Source organism: Giraffa tippelskirchi, chromosome 5 (assembly GCF_054371585.1).
Source record: "Giraffa tippelskirchi isolate mGirTip1 chromosome 5, T2T-mGirTip1v1.2.pri, whole genome shotgun sequence".
NCBI classification, from domain to species: Eukaryota; Metazoa; Chordata; class Mammalia; order Artiodactyla; family Giraffidae; genus Giraffa; species Giraffa tippelskirchi.
In genome coordinates, this window is record NC_137279.1 from 114,863,397 (window position 1) to 114,883,857 (window position 20,461).

Sequence of the window (20,461 nt, forward strand, 5' to 3'; positions counted from 1 at the left end):
ACTTAAAACAAACTTTATTCTCAGGAACAGCAGTTATGTCTAGTTGCTGCTGGATATTTTGATATTTCCTGTAAATACTTAGTCTGAATATATTCAAAGTCAAATTGCTAATCACTCAATTTCCCTGCGACTTTCCTGGTTCCCCAGGTTTTCTCTTACGATACTCCATGTAAACACTGTAATTGGAAAGATACATAGATCAGCATCCCTAGAGTCACATGATCACATCAATCTGTGAAAATAGCATGACTTAAAAATAAAAGTCTCTTAGTACTCTGCCAACAGGCTTTGGCATAATCTTGGCAATCACTTAGATTTTTTTTTTTTTGCTGTTATAATTTTTCCCAAGTGGAAATAGTCTCATATTTTGCAGAAGTTGTCCAAGCTAGTGAACATCAATCCATCTTCCTGGGTACTAAATTCATCAGCTGAGTGTATTCGGTCCACATAGGAATCAGTAAAGTGAGTGTGAAACTGCTTGGTGGCTGCTCCTTTCATCTTAAGAAATTGCAATACGAATTCCTGAAATCGTTTATGCAGGAATTTTTATTCTTTAAATCTTCCAGTGTTAAAGCAACAAGAAAACACTTAGAATGTCCTTTGGTGGAATCTTATTACACTTGTTAATATATGTAAACTGATATTCTTTGATGCCAGCAAGTTCGTTGCCCTTACAGAGAAATCTCTGCACAATGAAACAAAACGGAAAGAAGGAGGACAAAATAAAATGTCAGTCTTTGCTGATTCGAATTAGATACATTAACAGATTGTCTGGTAACACAAATTGGCAAGAATACAAAAAATCTACATATTACAGTATTCCAAGAAAAATAACTTCATTTGAATACAAAAGGATAGATACACTTTCTTTTTTCCTGTAGCCACTCTTGGGGACAGTGGATGTGTGCTTGCACTGGGATGACTCAGTGCTGCTAAGATACACAGGGTATGACTGGCTGGAGCTTTTGGAGGGGGCTGTTACACGTGTGCATTACTAACATCAGACAAAGAAATCTTTCAACCAACAAGGGTTACAGAGCAAAGGTTCACTAAAGCACAGGTTGGAAGGGGGTTCAGGGGCTGAAGCAGGCCAATATGGCAGCTTGTAACAGACTTCCTTAGACCCACAATGCACTGCCAGCAAAGGATGCTTCTATTTGGTTGGTCCATACACAGGGCCGGGTGGTGCTGGGGCACACCACGTGCCAGTAGTAAATGTTTTTCAGGTTGGTTGATTTGTTGTTGTTGCTTTCCTTTCCTTTTGGGGGGCTGTCACAGCCTTTCCGATGGGTGGTAAGCTCTGCAGCTGGCAATGTGATTCGCAGTGATAATATCAACAGCTGACAACTCCTCTGGGAGTCAGAAATTAACAGTCTTGACTCAGGTGTGCTGTCCACGGCTGATAAATATGGCTTAGTTCAGTTAGGCCTTCTTTGTACACTGTGTTTGAGTGGGGGTGTCTGAGGGCGGGTTTCCTGTGTTAGTAGCAAAGGCTGGGGCTGTGTTTGCTTCCCCAGAGCACGGCCCGTCTGGTGGCTGGGTGCGCCGCCTAGATGCCCAGGAGGCCGGCTGTCCCCAGCAGAGCGGCCAGCAGCAACAGCAGCGACAGCAGCGCGGGGGAGCCGCGCGGGGGCGCGCCCTGGCCGGAGTCGGGGCCGCAGCTGCCCGCCTCCTCGCACCGCAGCTTCTCGCACAGGATGCCCGTGTACGCGGCTGGGCACAGGCAGCGCACGTTGTTGTGGCACGTCCCTCCGTTCTGGCAGTGCAGGAGCTCGTTGTCGCAGACATTCGCTGCAGAACGAGGGAGGGGGGCGCGGGGAGGAGAAGCAGAATCAATTTAAGTTCATCTGGTACATCATGTTTTCAGCTTAAAAAAAAAATCTCTATCGATCTGGTGCTCCCCCCTCCCCTCCGCAAACTAAGCATGTGACTCCGATTTCCAAACAAATGTAGTTTGCTGCCTTTGTTTTGATCATATTAATCCTTTTCATATAGATTTTTTTTTTTTTTTTTGCTGCAATCTTGGATATTATCATTGTCCATTTCAGGCTATCAAGCACAAAGAAATGTGATACTCCGGGTTTGGCAGTATCTTCTCTTCACGGAACTGGGACCTGTTGTGACCTCCAGGGCTGTTCAAGGATAGTGCCTCATACAAGAATGCAGGGCTTTGGAGCCAGATGAATGGAATTAAAATGCAAAGCAGTACTGCTAGAATGACCAAGAACTTCTAAGGAGTGGGCCATTCTCTCTGCGGGTGATTCCAGCGCTGCATGCAGGAAGTCAGGAGCCAGCGGCAAGCAGGAGGAGGGAGGGGTGGGGCAGGGGGCAGGCAGCATGCTCCAGGCTAGGTGGCAGCCAGATCCGAGGAGAGAAAGCTTTTCATGGGAGGAGTGTGAGGAAGAGCAGTGCATTGCGCCTAATAGCCTATTAGGATATTTATCGCTTTGTAAACATAGCAAGTAGAGTCCAAGGTTACCTTGATTTCCAGGGATAATAATAAATGCAATGGTGAAACCCTGATTATCAAAATTTCACTATGTCCATCAATTAATAAAATCAGCTTGAATAAATCAAGCAAGCAATTTCAAATACTAAAATTCATTCACAGTCCCTGTCTCTAATAATTTATTTCTTCAAAGATCAAGTTTTCCTTATTATTCCAGGTCTCCTATTCCTTTAGATAATCAAAGTTTCACTGATTTAACAGAATGATAAATAGAACACGGGGAAATGAAAACAACACCAAAGAGGAGAAGAGCAAAGAACACTTCCCAGCAACATATGCCACGTAAGCACTTACTATATAGAACCACTCTGGAATGGGGAGGGGGGTGGCGCAGAGCAGAAAAAGTAGCTTCTTATAAATTATAACATTCTTCATCTTTAAAAAATGTCATAGTCAAATTTCCCCAATTTAACACACACGCACACACATATTCATACTATCAAGTGTAAAGTATTAAAAAAAAAAAAATAACCTGCATCTCCCAGTAGTAATTCAATAGAGAATATTGCCTTGTCCATTAATCATGTTCAATAGTTATGTCATCTTCAAAAGAAGCTTCTTAAATGTAAACATGCTAATGCTCTGTGTGCAAATGAGCTGAGAAAAGATGGTGGTGGATGCTCAGGAGTTATTAAAAATGTGCCCTAAATAGGGCCCTATTTTCCCACCTTCCACAATTCCTTGGAGACCTCTATCGTAGTTGTATAATGGATTGGTATAATTTTCAAGTGTATCCCCACGTGCTATCTGTAAATGTTAGAAGTGACTATTAAGGCCTACTAAATCCTTCAGGCTCAAAATATTGATATACAAGGTAGTGTTTCAGGGGTTCTAATGATTATGTAAGCTAAGTCTCATCGGGTGACTTAGAAACCATAAATATTAGACCCAAATTATAGTATTTTATGAGTCTTGGTTAAAAAAAAATGTCAAGATCTGTAGCTTTGAGGCAAAATCTACAAGAGCAGAGTGGTTAAACTCATGGTCAAAACTGACAAAACCCCACTTTTTTTTTTTTTTTTTTTGATTCTTGTTAATTTGGCAAGCATACATAGGGTTTTAGGATTTTGTTTTGTTTACATTTCAGGAAATATCTGTTTAATTGGGGCACATGGAATAAACAGATCCAAATAACTGTTTCCATTTAAAGTTAAAGATTCTCAGCTTTTCTTGTTCCAGGCAGCAGATTGCTGAATGGGATATTTCCTTTCATTTGGGCACTACACATAGGGAAATACTGTTTCCATCAATATTGATAATTGCTTGCCTTGAATAATTGAGAAGAAATCAATAGTTAATTAAATATCACTCCCCGTAAGAAAAAAAAAGCTATTTTTCTTTTTCTTGGACCTGAATGTAAACCAGTTATTGAACAGAGGTTTCTTTTTTTCAAGAATTTGGTGATTAAGTTAAAATTCAATACCTTTCCTACATTTAAATAATCTACTAGTTGATGTTGATGATTGTGAGAAATTTATAAATACTCAAGGACCAGATGTAACCCAAGATTAATAATCACATCAGTTGGAGTAATATGTTTTCTATAAGTGATAAGGAGAAAAAATGGAACCTGGAATATATTTAATTACTTTAGAATTCACTTTAAGACACATTTCATTTGGTCTCTTGATTGTGCTATTCAACAAACACAGAGCTTTACCATATGCACAGATGTCTCTGTTGGAATCACGTGTTAGAAGCACATCTAAACCTAACTACCAATCTTACCTGCTATTCATAAACTTATGCTCCATCTTCATGTCATTTTAAACCAAATTTGTGGTGCCTAATGAATAAACTAAGTAGTTAACAAATATCATTAAGCTCTTCTTCAGCAATATAAAACCCTGTGTTAAACACCATGAAAAAATAAAAGAAATAGAAAGCATGATCTCTGCTCTTACAAAGTTTAAATCTGGTTGGGAAAATAAAATATATATACAAGAAATAATATAATATAAATTTCATTAAAATACTTTTATCAATTCTGTCCAGCTCAATTAGCATCTGTTGTGTGTCAAGTGTGCTGCTAAATCTACTGCTGTATGGTTATAACTCTATCTGCCCTAAAGGAGCTCACAGTTTTGCAGAAAACAAACAAATGAACATATACAGAAATAATTATGATACAATATGAAAAAACACTATAAAGGAAGCAAACTGCTAGGGGAACTCAAATGGTGGTGTAAGTAATTATCTGGGGGAAGATTTGAGAAGAATATAGAAAGGAGATTGTATTTGAACAATGGCATGCATCAGGCAAATATTTGTAGAAAAACATTATGGTTGGGGAAACTCTATCAGTAAAGGCAAGAAGATGTGAAAATACTTTGTGCTGGCTGTTAAGTATTTGTCACTCAAGTCTAAATCCACCCTTTCTTTTGATGTTGAGGCTGAAACCCTGCAAGTTTGTCTCCTGGTTTCCACCAACAGGGTGCGCGAGAGAGAACAGAGAAGGCAGGAGGAAGGAAGCCGAGATTTCCCTTTCCCTGATTCAGGGCTCTTCCTAAGAGTATTGTCCCAGCAATGGCCCCACATCCCAACAGCAGCAGTTTGTTCTGGGGCTCAGCCTTTTCAGAACCAGTTTCAGTCTCACCCTTAGAGGTTTCTGCACCAACCTGGCAGCATTCCTTCTCTAGAGGTGTGAGCCCCAGCTCCAAGGGGGGCCTGCCTAACAGTTCAGGGGTAATAGTAGCGGCCAGGCATTACCCCTCCCAAGAGGCATGGGTCCCACATCTGTGGGGTCTCTCCTCCAAACTGTTAGTTTCTAATAACCCCTTCCTCTTTAGAGTAAATCCTTAGTCCAAGAGAGATAACTGCTCCCTGCTCACACAGTTGACAATTTCTGAGTTATTTCAGTGTCCTCTTCTCATGTCTAAAAATTCTAAAGCACCTGTTTAACCATTTCCTTTAGTAAATTCTATTGAAATACGTATAGTGGGTTCACTTTTCTGACTGGAGCCTGAAAGACACGTGGAAAATGTTGGTGAATGATGAAGATTCTATGTAACATGCTACGGAGTTTAGATAATAAGCAATGGGAAGCTGTCAAAGACCTCTGGGCAGGATGGTGATTTAAAGGGGGGAAAAGGTGAGGCTAGACCTGAGAAAGGACAGGCTGGAGGCAAGGTGACCAGATACTTCAACAGAATAGGCTTGGTCTAGGTTAGAGCAATGGGGAGGAGGAAGGAAAGGAAGAACAATTTGGAGACAGGTTATTTGAAATAGGTAAGAGAAAGTCTGAGGTTCCTATTTTTGACATTTGGGCACATCATAATGTAATTTATTAAGACAAGACTGGAGGCAGGGTTTGGTTAGGGAAGAAAATAAACTCTTTTTTTTTTTTTGATCTGTTGACTTAAAGGGATCACAGGCTCTTCTGCAGGGGTCTTGTTATTAGTTGGAAAAAAACAGTTAACAGTTCAGGAGGTAGCTCTTCCTGGAGAGACAGATTTGGAACAGGGGTGATGATGGTCATTGTTACAAATAGTGAAGAGAAAGGAATAGAAGACCTCATCTGCTAGAATATAGATGAAGTTGAAAGGAAAACTGCAAATAGAACCCCGAAGAATATCAGCATTTAAGCCATAGGCAAAGAAAGAAAAACCAGGAATGATGCTGAGAAAAAAAGATCTCAACAAAATGCAGTGAAGATATGAGGTTATAAAATTAATCACAGAAGTCTTTCTGCTGTGGTTAGCTGGATCTAGGAATAGACTGGAAGAGTATGAGAGGAAGGGCACTTTGAGCTGGGTAAAGGAAATATGCAAAGTAAGCCCTGCATGCTCTTGATTGAATCTGACAGAAGGGATTTTAGAATAATTAGAAAAAGGATTGGAGGAATTTGAGGAATTAATGTTTAATAGAGGTCTTTGGTTGTCAGTCTAAAGTAGTAGCTTTCAACAGTGGATGATTTTTTTTCCCCAGGGGACAACTGACAACATCTGGAGATGTGTTTGGGTGTCACATCTTGGGGGAGGGCATGGTGCTGGCATCTCGTGGGTAGAGATGCTACTACATATCCTTCAATAAACAGGGTAGCCCCGTCTCCCACCCAAACAAAGAATTACTCCTCAATTAATGTTGGTGATAAAATGTTGAAGGTCTGGATCAGGTTATCAGCCACAGCAATAAAGATGGGCAGTTGTCCTTATACACATTGGGGGAAGGAAAATGAAGACTCCTTGGTGATTTTAGATCAGAGAGAGGGAGCTTTCAGGTGCAGAACCATAGGAATTGAAATGACTGTAGTACTCAAAACTGAAGTATGAGCAGATTATCTTCCTGAGGGAGTTAAATAAAGATGACAAATATCTAAGACAGACCACTTAATATTACTTACAATTAAAGAGGAACCAAAATCACTCTTGTCATGTAATTTGTTCTATACCTTGCTCTGATAGAAATCAAAGCTTGTGGAAATTTCAAAAACTATCTAGACAAGCTCTAGATGAGGAGATTGAAAACAATTAAGGGTAGCTCTAGAACTACAGGTATCCAAATTTACAGATTACTGCTTTTCACGTAGAAGAGAACGGTCGGAAGAAATGCAGTCTATGTGTTGCACAGTGTGCAATGCTTTCCACGCTCCTTAAGACAATATAAGAAACTTCTGTAGATCCTCTGGTTTTCATTTGTATTGACCAACTGATCTGTTTTCCTATCACACTGGGTGGAGGTCTTGTTGACAACATTAAATTTCACATCTTCTAGAGTTCCACCACATTCTGGCAGAGCTCCAAAAACAAATCAGCCCATACATAAAGTACCAAAAATATCACAGGTCTAGGTTGGGAATGGCAAATATGTTGCATATGCTCTCATTTCCTCTTCCTCTATGTAGAAAACATAGCTACTTAATCATGGCATTCTCTTGCACTAACCTTCAGAATTCCTTTCAGCACAAGGTTTTGTAATAACAAAGAACCTTTTGTATTCTATTACAAACCAATCACCCAAAGGGATGTTGCCTATAAGCTTAAGTGATACATAATGGCCCATCTCTGAGAACCCTCCTTCTCAGGTAATGAGCATCAAGCTATTAATAAAATATCTTTATCTCACAGAGAACATCCCCACCAGGCCCACCTGTGAATCACCGCAGGGAGGAAGAGACTAACATATCACCTCCGGATGCTGACCAGAACCAGGAAATGTTTTACATTACTCTCTCCCTTTTTAGTATAAAAGAAGCCTGAATTCTAAACAGGCAAGATGGTTCTTTGGGGCACAAGTCCACCAATTTTTCAGTCTGCTGGCTTTCTGAATAAAATCTCTCTTCCTTGTCCCAACTACTCCTCTCGACTTATTGCCTTGTGCGGCAAGCAGTATCAGCGTGGACTTGGTGACAGTTTCAGGCATCGACCACCAGTTGATGGAACTGCCAAGAGGATAAACATTTACAAAACCCTGGCATTATCTCCATTTCATCTTGCATATCACTTCAGATTAAAAATCCAAATGGGATGTCTACCTAACAAGCACTTTGCAGTTATCACTTCTTTATTTGGTACCCTTCTGTGTGAATTTGCCTCAAACTGAAAATGCTGACTTATTTTGTTAAATATTTACGTTAAGCATGTCCTGATTTCTTTTCTTCATTGCTATTGACAAACTAAGAATGTGCTACCTCTATAAATAGTGAAGAGACACAGGTTGGATCCCTAGGTTGGGAAGATCCCCTGGAGGAGGAAATGGCAACCCGCTCCAATATTCTTGCCTGGAGAATCCCATGGACAGCGGAGCCTGGCAGGCTACAGTCCACAGGGTCGCAGAGTCAGACACCACTAAGCGACTAAGCATGCATTCAGGCACAATTATTATTATGATAAAATATAAATCCTTAGATACAAAAAAAGCTAATACTACTTTGATAATAGTTTGACTATATTCTAAAGGATCATTTTACTATTGATACAAATAAATTCATTATGGTGTGTCCAATACCACACTATGTAATCTATAATCCCGTGATGTTTCAATTAGGAATGCTTTCAAACCAAGACAATCTTTGGCCCTTGATAGATAAGGTTATAGTATTAATGTTAGACCCAGAGTTGTGTGGCTAAAAGATGAAGTGTGGAATCCTGATGGAAAGGCTGAAGTCAGCAAGGTGTTCTAATAGCTCTAATAAGCAAGCCACCACAGTAGATACTGTATTCTATTATAAATTAACCACCAAAGGGATGTGCCTATAAGCTTAAGTTATACATAATGGGAACCCTGCCTCCCAGGTAATGAACATTAAGCTATTAATAAAATAGCTTTGTTTGGCTCACAGAAAACATCCCTATCAGGCCCACCTGTAAATGACTACAGGGAGGAAGAAACTAATACATTAGCTCCAATATAAACTAGTTGATACAAGTTTATAAAAACACTCAGAATTTTCACAGTGAAACAATAGGAACAGACAGCATTTCCTCTTCCCTCTTTCACTTCTTATTTTTCTTTTATTTTGGATCATGAGAGTCACAGGGATGTAACTAAATCATCTGATCCTTTAACTTGCTTTCTGTAGGTTTCCTTCTTGTCATCCACTTTTCCCCTTTCTAAATTGCAAACTATCGTCAAAATTTGAATGATAAGACTCTGATTCCTTTTCCCTCCATTCATCATTTCTGGAAGGTATGGAAAAGCAGACTTAGAGGGAACCCCAATGTGCAAAGAGGGCACCAGCCAGGACTTAGAATCGCTACTTGTTCTATTCTTCATTTCTTTTGTGACTTGAAGGGTCACTTATTCCTATTATGGTCATGATGACCCATTACATTACCAAAGGGAAGTTTTCTTTTTTCTGTTTGGGTCTTGTTCAAAGCTAAATACATTTAGGTTTGCTCTGTTGGTAAGCTGCTAGGCTTGAGCAATGCTGGGTCTGTATTTATAGACTTGAAAGTTTCTCTTTTTGGCTTTGTCTCCTGCACTTCAAGGAATCAAGGCAATGCGTTACCATGACAGCCTTCCTTGATGGATTTATTAATAAAGTGACCTCTACCTTCACCACCTGAAACAAGCCTAGGATTGCTGAAGGAAAGATATTCCAAACTGTTTCTGTCCTTTTCAAAGAAACGTTGAAGAGTGAATAACCTCCACCAACAGGCTAATAACAAAGGCATGTGTGCAACACACAGCTCTGATTGAGGCATTTGAGAGCTTGTGGCAGGGAGATGAAGGGCTGTAATAATAACTCATTTATTCAGCCTTGGTGGCTGTTTTACTAAGTTTTGAGACATGAGATGTAAAACTGAATCCACAGGTTAGCTCCTGGTGTATAGAAGAAACTCTATAGAATGTTGTCTAATGGTCTTTTGGGGGAACTCTAGGTACATTTTTCCTATCTGTTCTTACTTATGTCTGACCACGATTGGGGATATGGCTTAGTGATAACAACACTGATTAAGAGTCATAAAACCTGAGTTCTAGTTCTGACTAGTCATCACTTTGCAGTAAGGCTTTCAACATTATCATGAAACCAGTTAGTGACATCCATCCATCATCCAACCAGGCACTCTTCCAAATGATGGACACACAGTATGAGCCAGATGGACCATGCAGCTGCTTCTGTGGAGCTTACATTCTAGTGGCAGCTATGAAGTTAGGGAAAGAGTTTGAAGTAGGTATTTCTAAAGTCCTTTTGAGCTTCATGAGTTGCATGAATATTTCTCATGGAAAGCCTATTATTTTAAAAGGCAAAGAGGGAGGAATTCCTCCTCTTTTTCATCAGATACATGATGAGAGTTGGACTTCTCCAATATTGTGAGCCCTGGTGATGACTCGGGTGACAGTTTGGCTTGATCGGTTTTGCCTGCTCATGTCCCATGGAAGAGAGATAGTTTTTTTCTCATCACTAAAAGCATGAGGTGGTATGAAGAGAATTAGGTGAAGAACTTATGATTCAAGTCTTGTCTCTGCGGTTAATGGGCTGGGTGAACTTGGGGAAATCATTTAACCTCTTTGTGCCTCTCTTTCCGCACTTCTAAGGCAAGGATAATAACACTTGTCCTCCTCATCGACCTCACAGTTGTTGGGAGCCTCAAGATGAATTATGTGATGGTGCTTTAAAAAATATAAAACCTTAGTATACTTTGTTAATGTTCAATACCTTCCCAGTTTCCCTTAGTGCTAGAAGCTCAGAGCGGAAGAGTGAGGTGCTTATTTCTATATCTGCCAGAAGAATGAATTAATCACTACCTATCCAATTCAAGGTACTTGAAGTGAAAAGGAAGTAGATGTTGTACTCTCTCAAAGACAGCATCTGTATATGTCCTCTGACGGCATGAATCTTGAGACAGCATGGGGTCAAACATGCAGCTATTGAATATTTTAATTCAACTGCTGTGTACTTGCAAGGTCAGTGTGGACAGGCAGTGCCTGTTTTCTCAAAGGTGACCTGTATATACTTGCATTCAATGTGCATTCTCCTGTGCCAATCAGAGTACATAAGGTGTGTTTTCAGAAGAGCAGGGGTGATACTGCCTCTTGGCCAATCTTTAGCCTCTGCAATGGTGAAGCGGTATCTGTATAGGCTGAAACCTGGGAGCCATCAAGTGGAAACATCCTTGCTTTCCTGCTCTCAGCCTACATTCCTGTCAGCCTTTTTTCATCAGGGACAGTGATGCTGGTGGCATAATCCCCGTGTGACAGCAGCCAGCCCACTTTGTTTCACTGTAATGAGGCCAAGGAGCAGAGCTAAAGGGGCAGTAGCGAACAATGTGGAGCTGTCAGCAAGTGGTCAGACATGTCTGGGTAATCAAGTGCAGCAGGTTCTGACATTACAGAGCAACCATCCTATACTTATTCATCTAATATCAAAGCACCAATTATGGGATTGACAATTGCTCTTGTCCAATCAAAGGAAATGCTACTTAAAACATCATAAGAAAGCCATGTTCATTTGAAGAGGCCTACATCTGCAGTATATGGTAACTCAGCTAGCATGAATGAGATAACAGGTGACTGGAATGCAGGAGCTAGAGGCACTGCCCAAACACCTCCAAGTTTTTAGCTGTTGCAACCTGAAAAAAAAAACAAAAAAACAAAGCCTTTGCTGATATTGAGAAATAATTAATTCACTGAGAATCCCACAAGCCAAAGGCTGGTCACCTTTCCTAAAGCGATCATTAAAGATGTATTGAAATCCTATTTAGGTCAACATCTCAGACACAGATGCAGGCAAGATGCTCATAAAAACAGTGCTGAGAAATCACAGAGTTTCTCATCGGGTATCAGAAAATGCACTTGTCTAGTTTAATAAAAATATGCAACCTCTACTCTTTTTGCCCAAGGTGAAAGATGGCATTCATTGGGAGGCACAGTCACACACAATGGCAACATACACCAGGGTATAAACCGTCATTTCAAAGTACATGACAGTATGTCAAAAGAGAAAGTACAAATATTTATCCAGTGTGAACCCCATAAGTACAGACATGTACCTCTCCAAGTACCTTATGTAATATAAACTTAAGAGAATGTGCTGGGACAGATTCTACCAAAATGTGACCAATGTTTATCTCTGGCTGGTAGGAATGCAACTGATTTTAATAACTTTAATTGTCATCTTTACACATTTTGCTGCTGCTAAGTCGCTTCAGTCATGTCCGATTCTGTGTGACCCTATAGACGGCAGCCCACTAGGCTCCCCTGTCCCTGGGTTTCTCCAGGCAAGAACACTAGAGTGGGTTGCCATTTCCTTCTCCAATGCATGAAAGTGAAAAATGAAAGTGAAGTCGCTCAGTCTTGTCCGATTCTCAACGACCCCATGGACTGCAGCCTACCAGGCTCCTCCATCCATGGGATTTTCCAGGCAAAAGAGTACTGGAGTGGGTTGCCATTGCCTTCTCCTTTTACACATTTTACTCTTTCCAAATTGCCTGGAATAAATATAGAGTCCTTTGAAAATATTGCAAGAGTTAGTCACTCGGTCATGTCCAACTCTTTGTGACCACGGACTGTAGCCCACCAGGCTCCTCTGTCCATGGAGATTTTCCAGGCAAGAATACTGGAGTGGGTAGCCACTCCCTTCTCCAGGGGAATCTTCCTGACTCAGGGATTAAACCCAGGTCTCCTGCATTGCAGACAGATTCTTTACCATCTATTAATAAAAAGAATTGTTACTTGAGAAAATAAAAGTATCTTTTACTGAGATGATAAAGGTAATTTCAATAAACGAATCATGTGACCATATTTTGCCACATTTCCATATTTGTTATTAATATATATTCCTAGTCAAACTACCAATTATCTTAAATGTCTACAAAAATTATCTCACAAAAAGCAAGAGTTCCTACATAATCCTATAATTGTAAGAGAGTCTTAGACACAAGGATGCCTTGTCTTGCAGAAGGCTGTATAGCTTCAGGTGTAAATGGAACCAGCAGGGTCTCCTGAGCTAAAGTCATCTGTAGCCCAAGGGCCATCTCATGTGAACTAGTGCAGACTAATGGAACATGAGGGGACATTTTTACACTTGAAGATCAAACAACAGTGATGACTTTAATCAAATCTCCCACCACCTTTTCAGTAGAGGGGCTCATGGTCAGATTTAACCTAAAGAAAATGTATTTCGTGCTGCTTGAACTTATGGGAGACTTGTATCTGCTACACTTGTACATGTCTGCACCACATATATGACCTGTTCATTGTGGCTGTATCACAAATATTCAGCCTTGTCTTTGGCAGAAATAAATGCCAAATAAATATTTATTAAGCAAGTAAACAGAAGTTGTCTTTTATTCCCTGTCTTCTTCTGAGTGGTGAATACAAACATATTATTAGTAGACTGATATCAATATAGGTGGATAGATAGTAAGGATATCCACTTACTAGATAGATATGTTGGAGAGTGGGAAGTAGAAGAAGGAACATTTCCTTGATGGTCTTATTTTAGGTTCCACAGTGTGGGAGGTAAAGCTTCTGCTGAGCATGAGAGGCAGAGTAGAGCTGGGGTTAACTCATGCTCTAGAGTTAAGGGAAGGGGCAGATATTTTGCAGGGAATGGGAAGAAGTTAACTAGGAACATGTAGAAAAATTGCCGGTCAGCTTTGACATTCCCGCTCAGCTTGTATGTCATGATTTGTCAGGGCTTCTCATATGTGAATCCATAATGGAGAGCATTAGCTAGAAGAGAATGGTGGTTAGTTTTGGGTTTCTTCCTTTAATGATACAATATATGCCTTGGGAAGGGATGGAGAGAGGGGAAGAAGCAAGGGTAGGCAGATGAGTTAAGAGGTTAGAAGCACTCCCTTCATTTTTCATTAGTCAAAACACATTACCTCTAATTATAATTTTGGCATTGTGGGTAATACGAAGGCAAAGAAACATGACAAGAATGGAACTAAGTGACGTGTTTCTTTTCATCAGAAGGTGACTAGTTAAATTTGGAACACAGGCTAAAGGAAAATCCAGATGGAGTTGTTCTATGTGGGACTGGGGTGGAGGTGAGAGACCATCATAGCACATAGAAAAATGCAAGAATGAAGACTTGGTGTTCCCTGAGAATTGTAAGACAATCCATATAGCCCCATTCAGAGCTGAAGGCAGATCTGTAAGACATTTCACATTCTGAGTAGGAAGGAAGAGCTATACTACAGGCTTTTGATTTTCGGCATTAAGAAATTCAAGTATCTGTGGCTGAAAGGAGATAATTGTGTCATTAATTCACATGCATGGCTTTTTTTTTTTTTTGGAGACAGAATTTCAATGCCTTTGAGCACTTTGTAAAGCTAAAATATAATATGAGTTTCCTGTTTGTCGAGCTATAGCCAAATGTCGCCTTAGAGACTTAATTTTTCCTATATATACTTGGCAGGAGTGTTCTAAATATGGTCTAAGCCCTCTTAGGATTTTTAAACAGCAGGGATATTTAAGTATGAAAAATAGCTACTAAAATCACACGGCAGTAACTTTTCTTAATGATCCCCGCCCCCCCGGGAATCACTATAATTCACTTTTGTCTTCTGTGGCCTTGCTGTCACCATAATCACCTGACAATGTCAAACCAAGTCTTGGGAGGTGATATTCTAATGTCAGGATGAAACAAAGCCATTTTCCTGTTAATGCCAATGTCAAAGCAAAATGAATTGATGTCAATAAATTCAAGGTGAGGAAAACAACATTATGGAATCAAGAGAATGTGCAAAATGATGACATGAGTCATTTAGGGATGCTGGAACCAAACAAAAATGACTGCTAATTTTCAAAAATGCACTCACTATTACACTGGGGACCAGGCATTTAAGTGATCTAAATACATTAGTGAGGTTAGGAAAGCACAAAGGGGTTACAATTATGGACAAGTCATAAGCATACCTTTTCAATAAAGTCACACCTCACATTGCAACTTACATCATCTTCCCCCATTGATAAATTCTTGAGACACTCAAAATTTGAACTGTAAAATCTAGCTCTTAATTGTGTACTGTGGTGTTGTCCAGAAGTCTGGGTTCAAATACTGACATCACCACTCATGGTTATCCAATCTGCATTTTAAAAAAAAATTCTATTTTTTTATCTGTAACAGAGGCCATTTCACAGGGCTGTTATGAGCACGAGAGATCATTCAATGCAATTATTAAGTGCTTTTTAAGTGCCAGGCACCGCTCAAAGTCCTACAACAAAAAGACAAACCCGAAGAGCCACAGAAATAGCGTTTATTTTTAAGGTTCATGTATTTGCATCTCATTAGATAATGTAACTTCACAAAGTAGATACTGTTGTGTCCTCTAGTTCACTTTCATCATTAATAATTTCTAGTTACTTTGGTGCTTAAATACTCATTGATTTGAAAAATATCATCTTTCATTCCTCTTGCTTCTTACATGAAAAAATAATTGCAATTTATTTCGTTTTCTTTAATGAAGAGGAAAACAGACAAAAATTCTTATTAAAGAAAGTGTTTACATAAAGACAGGGATGCTAGACCAGCTCATGAGTAACATTAAGTAATTCTAGGCAACACAAGTTTTACTAAAACTAAACTTCAAACATGAAGAATTAGAAACAGGTACTCAGAGTCTTTTCTCAACATCCAAAAGAATCCTTTTATAGCAGATCAGGAAGCAACAGTTAGAACTGGACATGGAACAACAGACTGGTTCCAAACAGGAAAAAGAGTACGTCAAGGCTGTATATTGTCACCCTGCTTATTTAACTTATATGCAGAGTACATCATGAGAAACGCTGGGCTAGAAGAAGCACAAGCTGGAATCAAGATTGCTGGGAGAAATATCAATAACCCCAGATATGCAGATGACACCACCCTTATGGCAGAAAGTGAAGAAGAACTAAAGAGCCTCTTGATGAAAGTGAAAGAGGAGAGTGAAAAAGTTGGCTTAAAGCTCAACATTCAGAAAGCTAAGATCATGGCATCTGGTCCCATCACTTCATGGGAAATAGATGGGGAAACAGTGGAAACAGTGGCTGACTTTATTTTTTTAGGCTCCAAAATCACTGCAGACGGTGATTGCAGCCATGAAATTAAAGGACGCTTACTCCTTGTGGAAGGAAAGTTATGACCAACCTAGACAGCATATTAAAAAGCAGAGACATTACTTTGTCAACAAAGACAGTCAACTAGACAGTCAAGGCTATGGTCTTTCCAGTAGTCATGTATGGATGTGAGAGTTAGACTGTGAAGAAAGCTGAGCGCCAAAGAATCGATGCTTTTGAACTGTGGTGTTGGAGAAGACTCTTGAGAGTCCCTTGGACTGCAAGGAGATCCAACCAGTCCATCCTAAAGGAGATCAGCCCTGGGTGTTCATTGGAAGGACTGATGTTGAAGCTGAAAGTCCAATACTTTGGCCACCTGATGCGAAGAGTTGACTCATTGGAAAAGACCCTGATGCTGGGAAGGTTTGGGGGCAGGAGGAGAAGGGGACAACAGAGGATAAGATGGCTGGATGGCATCACTGACTCGATGGACATGAGTTTGGGTAAACTCTGGGAGTTGGTGATGGACAGGGAGGCCTAGCGTGCTGCGATTCATGGGGTCGCAAAGAGTCAGACATGACTGAACGACTGAACTGAACTGAACTGAAGAAAAAGGTGCAGGAATGAGAATAAATCCATATAGTAGATGATCTGAAGAGAAAATGAAGTCATTGCAAGTATGCAGAAGGGCGTTTTACGGCTTTCCCTAAGAAGAGCAACGCTGTTATATCTCAGGAAAAAAGAGAGCTGGTTAGACAGAAATCAAGAGGCTAGCAAGCAATGTGTAGAAGCTATGCCTTCTGGGGCTCTTAGATCCAGCAGCAGGAAGAAAAAAAATTATAAATTGGTTTAGATACAACTGGGAGGCTGTGAACATTATTTAAAGTATAGTGAAAAGATGTTAGTGCATCTCTTTGAAGGAGACTAAGGCATACCAAGGTTAGATGAAGCAGGGATGAATAAGATTTGGGTGGGCTGGTAAAAGAGAAATCAACAACATGCTTTGAAAATATCTTGTTCTAACATATTTCACTTTCTTCAACATCTCTGATTCTTCTCCTTGAATATATGTAATTTTATATAATAAAGGCTCAGATGGTCTGCCGGAGAAGGCAATGGCACCCTACTGCAGTACTCTTGCCTGGGAAACCCCATGGACGGAGGAGCCTGATAGGCTGCAGCCCATGGGGTCGTGAAGAGTCAGACACGACTGAGTGACTTCACTTTCACTTTTCACTTTCATGCATTGGAGAAGGACGTGGCAACCCACTCCAATATTCTTGCCTGGAGAATCCCAGAGACAAAGGAGCCTGGTGGGCTGCCGTCTATGGGGTAGCACAGAGTCGGACATGACTGAAGTGACTTAGCAGCAGCAGCAGCAGCAGCAGATGGTCTGCCTGCAATGTGGAAGACCTGGGTTCGATTCCTGGGTAGGGAATATCCTCTGGAGAAGGAAATGGCAATCCACTCCAGTACTCTTGCCTGGAAAATCCTATGGACAGAGGAGCCTGGTAGGCTACAGTCCATGGGGTCGCAAAGAGTTGGACACGACTGAGCGACTTCACTTCGCTTTTTAAAGAGTTATTACAGAATATACGCTCTGTGAAGATAAGGATTTTGACTTATCCAAATCCTTTTTTTGATTTTGTGCATGCCTCGAAGATTGCCTAGTATCCAATATCCATTGAGTATGAGTATTTTTGAATGAATGAACAAGTGAATTTTACAGAAAAAAATTCACATATTCCATACCCATTGTTTCATTTCTTCTTCTAGAATACTTTCCCATGGTGTTTACTCTCTGTCCCCTAAATCAAATTGCATAGAAGGGCTATGGCCAGGTTGAGTTCTCACTCACAATCTTCTGTGGCTGTTGAATGGATAATTCTGAAGTCAGGACCCCCCACAATGTGAAGAGATCAGAATCTCCCCATTGTCTGCTTTCACTACCCACTGTGAACTTGCTACTCCTGGCTAATCTACTCACTATCTTTTCCAGTAGTCATGTATGGATGTGAGAGCTGGACCATAAAGAAAGCTGAGCACCAAAGAACTGATGCTTTTGAACTGTGGTATTGGAGAGGACTCTTAAGAGTCCCTTGGACAGCAAGGAGATCAAAGCAGTCAATTCTAAAGGAAATCAACCCTGAATATTCATTGAAAGGACTGATGCTAAAGCTGGAGCTCCAGTATTATGGCCACCTGATGTGAAAAGCCAACTCACTGGAAAAGACCTTGATGCTGGGAAAGATTGAGGGTAGGAGGAGGGGATGACAGAGGACCAGATTGTTGGATGGCATCACCCACTCAACGGACATGAGTTTGAGCAAACTCCAGGAAATAGTGAAGAACAGGGAAGCTTGGCATGCTGCAGTCCATGGGGTCATAAAAAGTCCAACATGACTTAGTGACTGAACAACAACAATCTTAAATATACACACAAAATTATTAATAACATAAAATTACAATTAAGAGAACAGACACTTGTACATGTTATCTTGCAGAATATTTTCACTCACGTGGCAGGAGTTATTATTATTACCATTTCTACCTTACAGGAAACCTGTGCATCTTACCCAAGTCTCACTAGTGGCCAAATGGAGAGGCAGGACTAGAACTTAGACTACTCTGACCCCATAGCACTATCAGTCCCTGGTACCCTCCTGTCCTTCTGTTGTATGCTGGCCTCTGAGTTGGTGCCTCTGCTCCTGGCCTGTCCTTCCAAAACTCCCCACGCATCTCTAAATGTCCAGCTCATGACAACACCCAGCATAGTTTCTCTGACTGTTCCAGCCTTCAGACACCAGTCCTGTTTTTCAAACCTTATAGCAGATGACATAGATCTAGCTCTGGACATAGATATAAAGGTAAACATAATTTGGATGGCCTGGATTTAAATCTCGGTTCCACCAAATACTAGTTGGGTGACTCCATGCAAATCACTTGACCTATGTTTGCTTCCGTTATAAAATGGAGATAATTTAATACATGATATCCACGTCACAGGACTATGTTGATGAAATAAATTAAGTAAAACATATAAGGCAAATGCAACAATGCCTGACGTAAATTCCTTCAGTAAATGTTAAGTTTTATTTGACTCTTCAAAACCTACAACACACACTCCTTTTCATGTGAATTTCATGTCTCCTCAACTAAAGCATAAGTGATGTGAGGGCAGGGCGATTTTTGTCTCGTGCTTCCTTTCACTGTCTGCACTGAGCAACGTCGCACTTTGTGCAGAGCAAGTGGACAGTCTATACACATTACTTCCTGAGGGTAGTAGACATCGCTTTGTGCACTCAGCCAGCTTTCATCTTTGTATTCTAAGCATCTATGCTATTTTCTGGTACATAAGAGGAAATTCTCCATGATGTTTCTTCCAGCAATTTCTGCATTCCTGAGATCATGTGCTAAGTCACTTTAGTCGTCTCCGACTCTTTGAGACCCTATGAACTGTAGCCCGCCAGGCTCTTCTGTCCACAGGATTTTCTAAGCAAGAATACTGGAGTGGGTTGCCATTTCCTCCTCCAGGGGATCTTCCCAACCCAGGGATCGAACATGCGTCTCTTAATCTCCTGCATTGGCAGGAGGGTTCTTTACCACTATGCCACCCGGGAGGCCCTGAGATCATATAAGAGTTAAATCAGTCCTGAGAATAGAACTGAAACAAATCTGAGTTTCATTACTAACTCCAAGTAATGGTTTCAGAAAAGTTCCTCAGCTTAGCTTCTAATACCTTTTGTTTCTGTTTCTTTTGTCATGGAGGGAAGGAGAGCAGCAGGGAAAGAGAGGCCAGGAGGACAAGGAGGAGGGAAATTACAGAGTTGGGTTGATTGGGAGAGAAATACCCACAGAAACCTATCTAGAGATGCAGTGCCTTCTGAGGGTGTCTCCAGCTGTTTGTTTTGGAGGTTTGAAACTGTTAGTTGCTCAGTCGTGTCTGACTCTTTGCGACCCCACAGACTGTAGCCCAGCAGGCTCCTCTGTCCATGGGATTCTTTAGGCAAGAACACTGGAGTAGGTTGTCATTCCCTGCTCCAGGAGGTCTTCCCAACGCAGAGATGGAACCCAGGTCTCCTGCATTTCAGGTAGATGGATGGCATTTAAAATTTAAACGCTTCAAGATCTTAAGCTGCAACTTCTTCTTGTATTTAGCTTCTGTCCAGGCTATTTCACTCCAAGGATCAGAAGGAAGAATGACTCCTGCATCCTCCCCATAAAAAAGCACAGAAGGTTAAACAGGCCAACCCACAAATCCCCATTCAGATTTGTCCTATGGCCAAAGCTAAGACACTGATTCAAACAAACACACTTCTTGTCACTGGCTGTGCTGCTTGGCATGCTGTGTGATCCCACATGGATCATCTTATCTTGTTTTACCTTCCAGGGTTCTGATTGTTTTATTTCATGTAGGCTTCTGATTAATCTGAAGTTCTAGTTCTATGCTTTCATTCACCCCTCTTTCCCCTGGACTCCTGCTACTTATCACTGATACGTTAGATCTTTCATCTGTGTCCAGTC

The 20,461-nt window shown here is 40.7% G+C and overlaps 1 protein-coding gene across 8 annotated transcripts in view; it reads right to left on the reverse strand.

Annotated features, from left to right (window-relative positions):
* Positions 1–528: 528 nt before the first annotated feature.
* Positions 529–20,461, reverse strand: part of NTNG1 (netrin G1) — a 398,647-nt gene continuing 378,714 nt past the window's right edge. For all 8 annotated transcript variants that reach the window (XM_081493868.1, XM_081493870.1, XM_081493864.1 and 5 more), the window contains one exon: positions 529–1,791. In XM_081493868.1, coding sequence (XP_081349994.1) covers positions 1,550–1,791 — 242 coding nt within the window. In that variant the 3' untranslated portion in view covers positions 529–1,549. The remainder of the gene's footprint in view (positions 1,792–20,461) is intronic.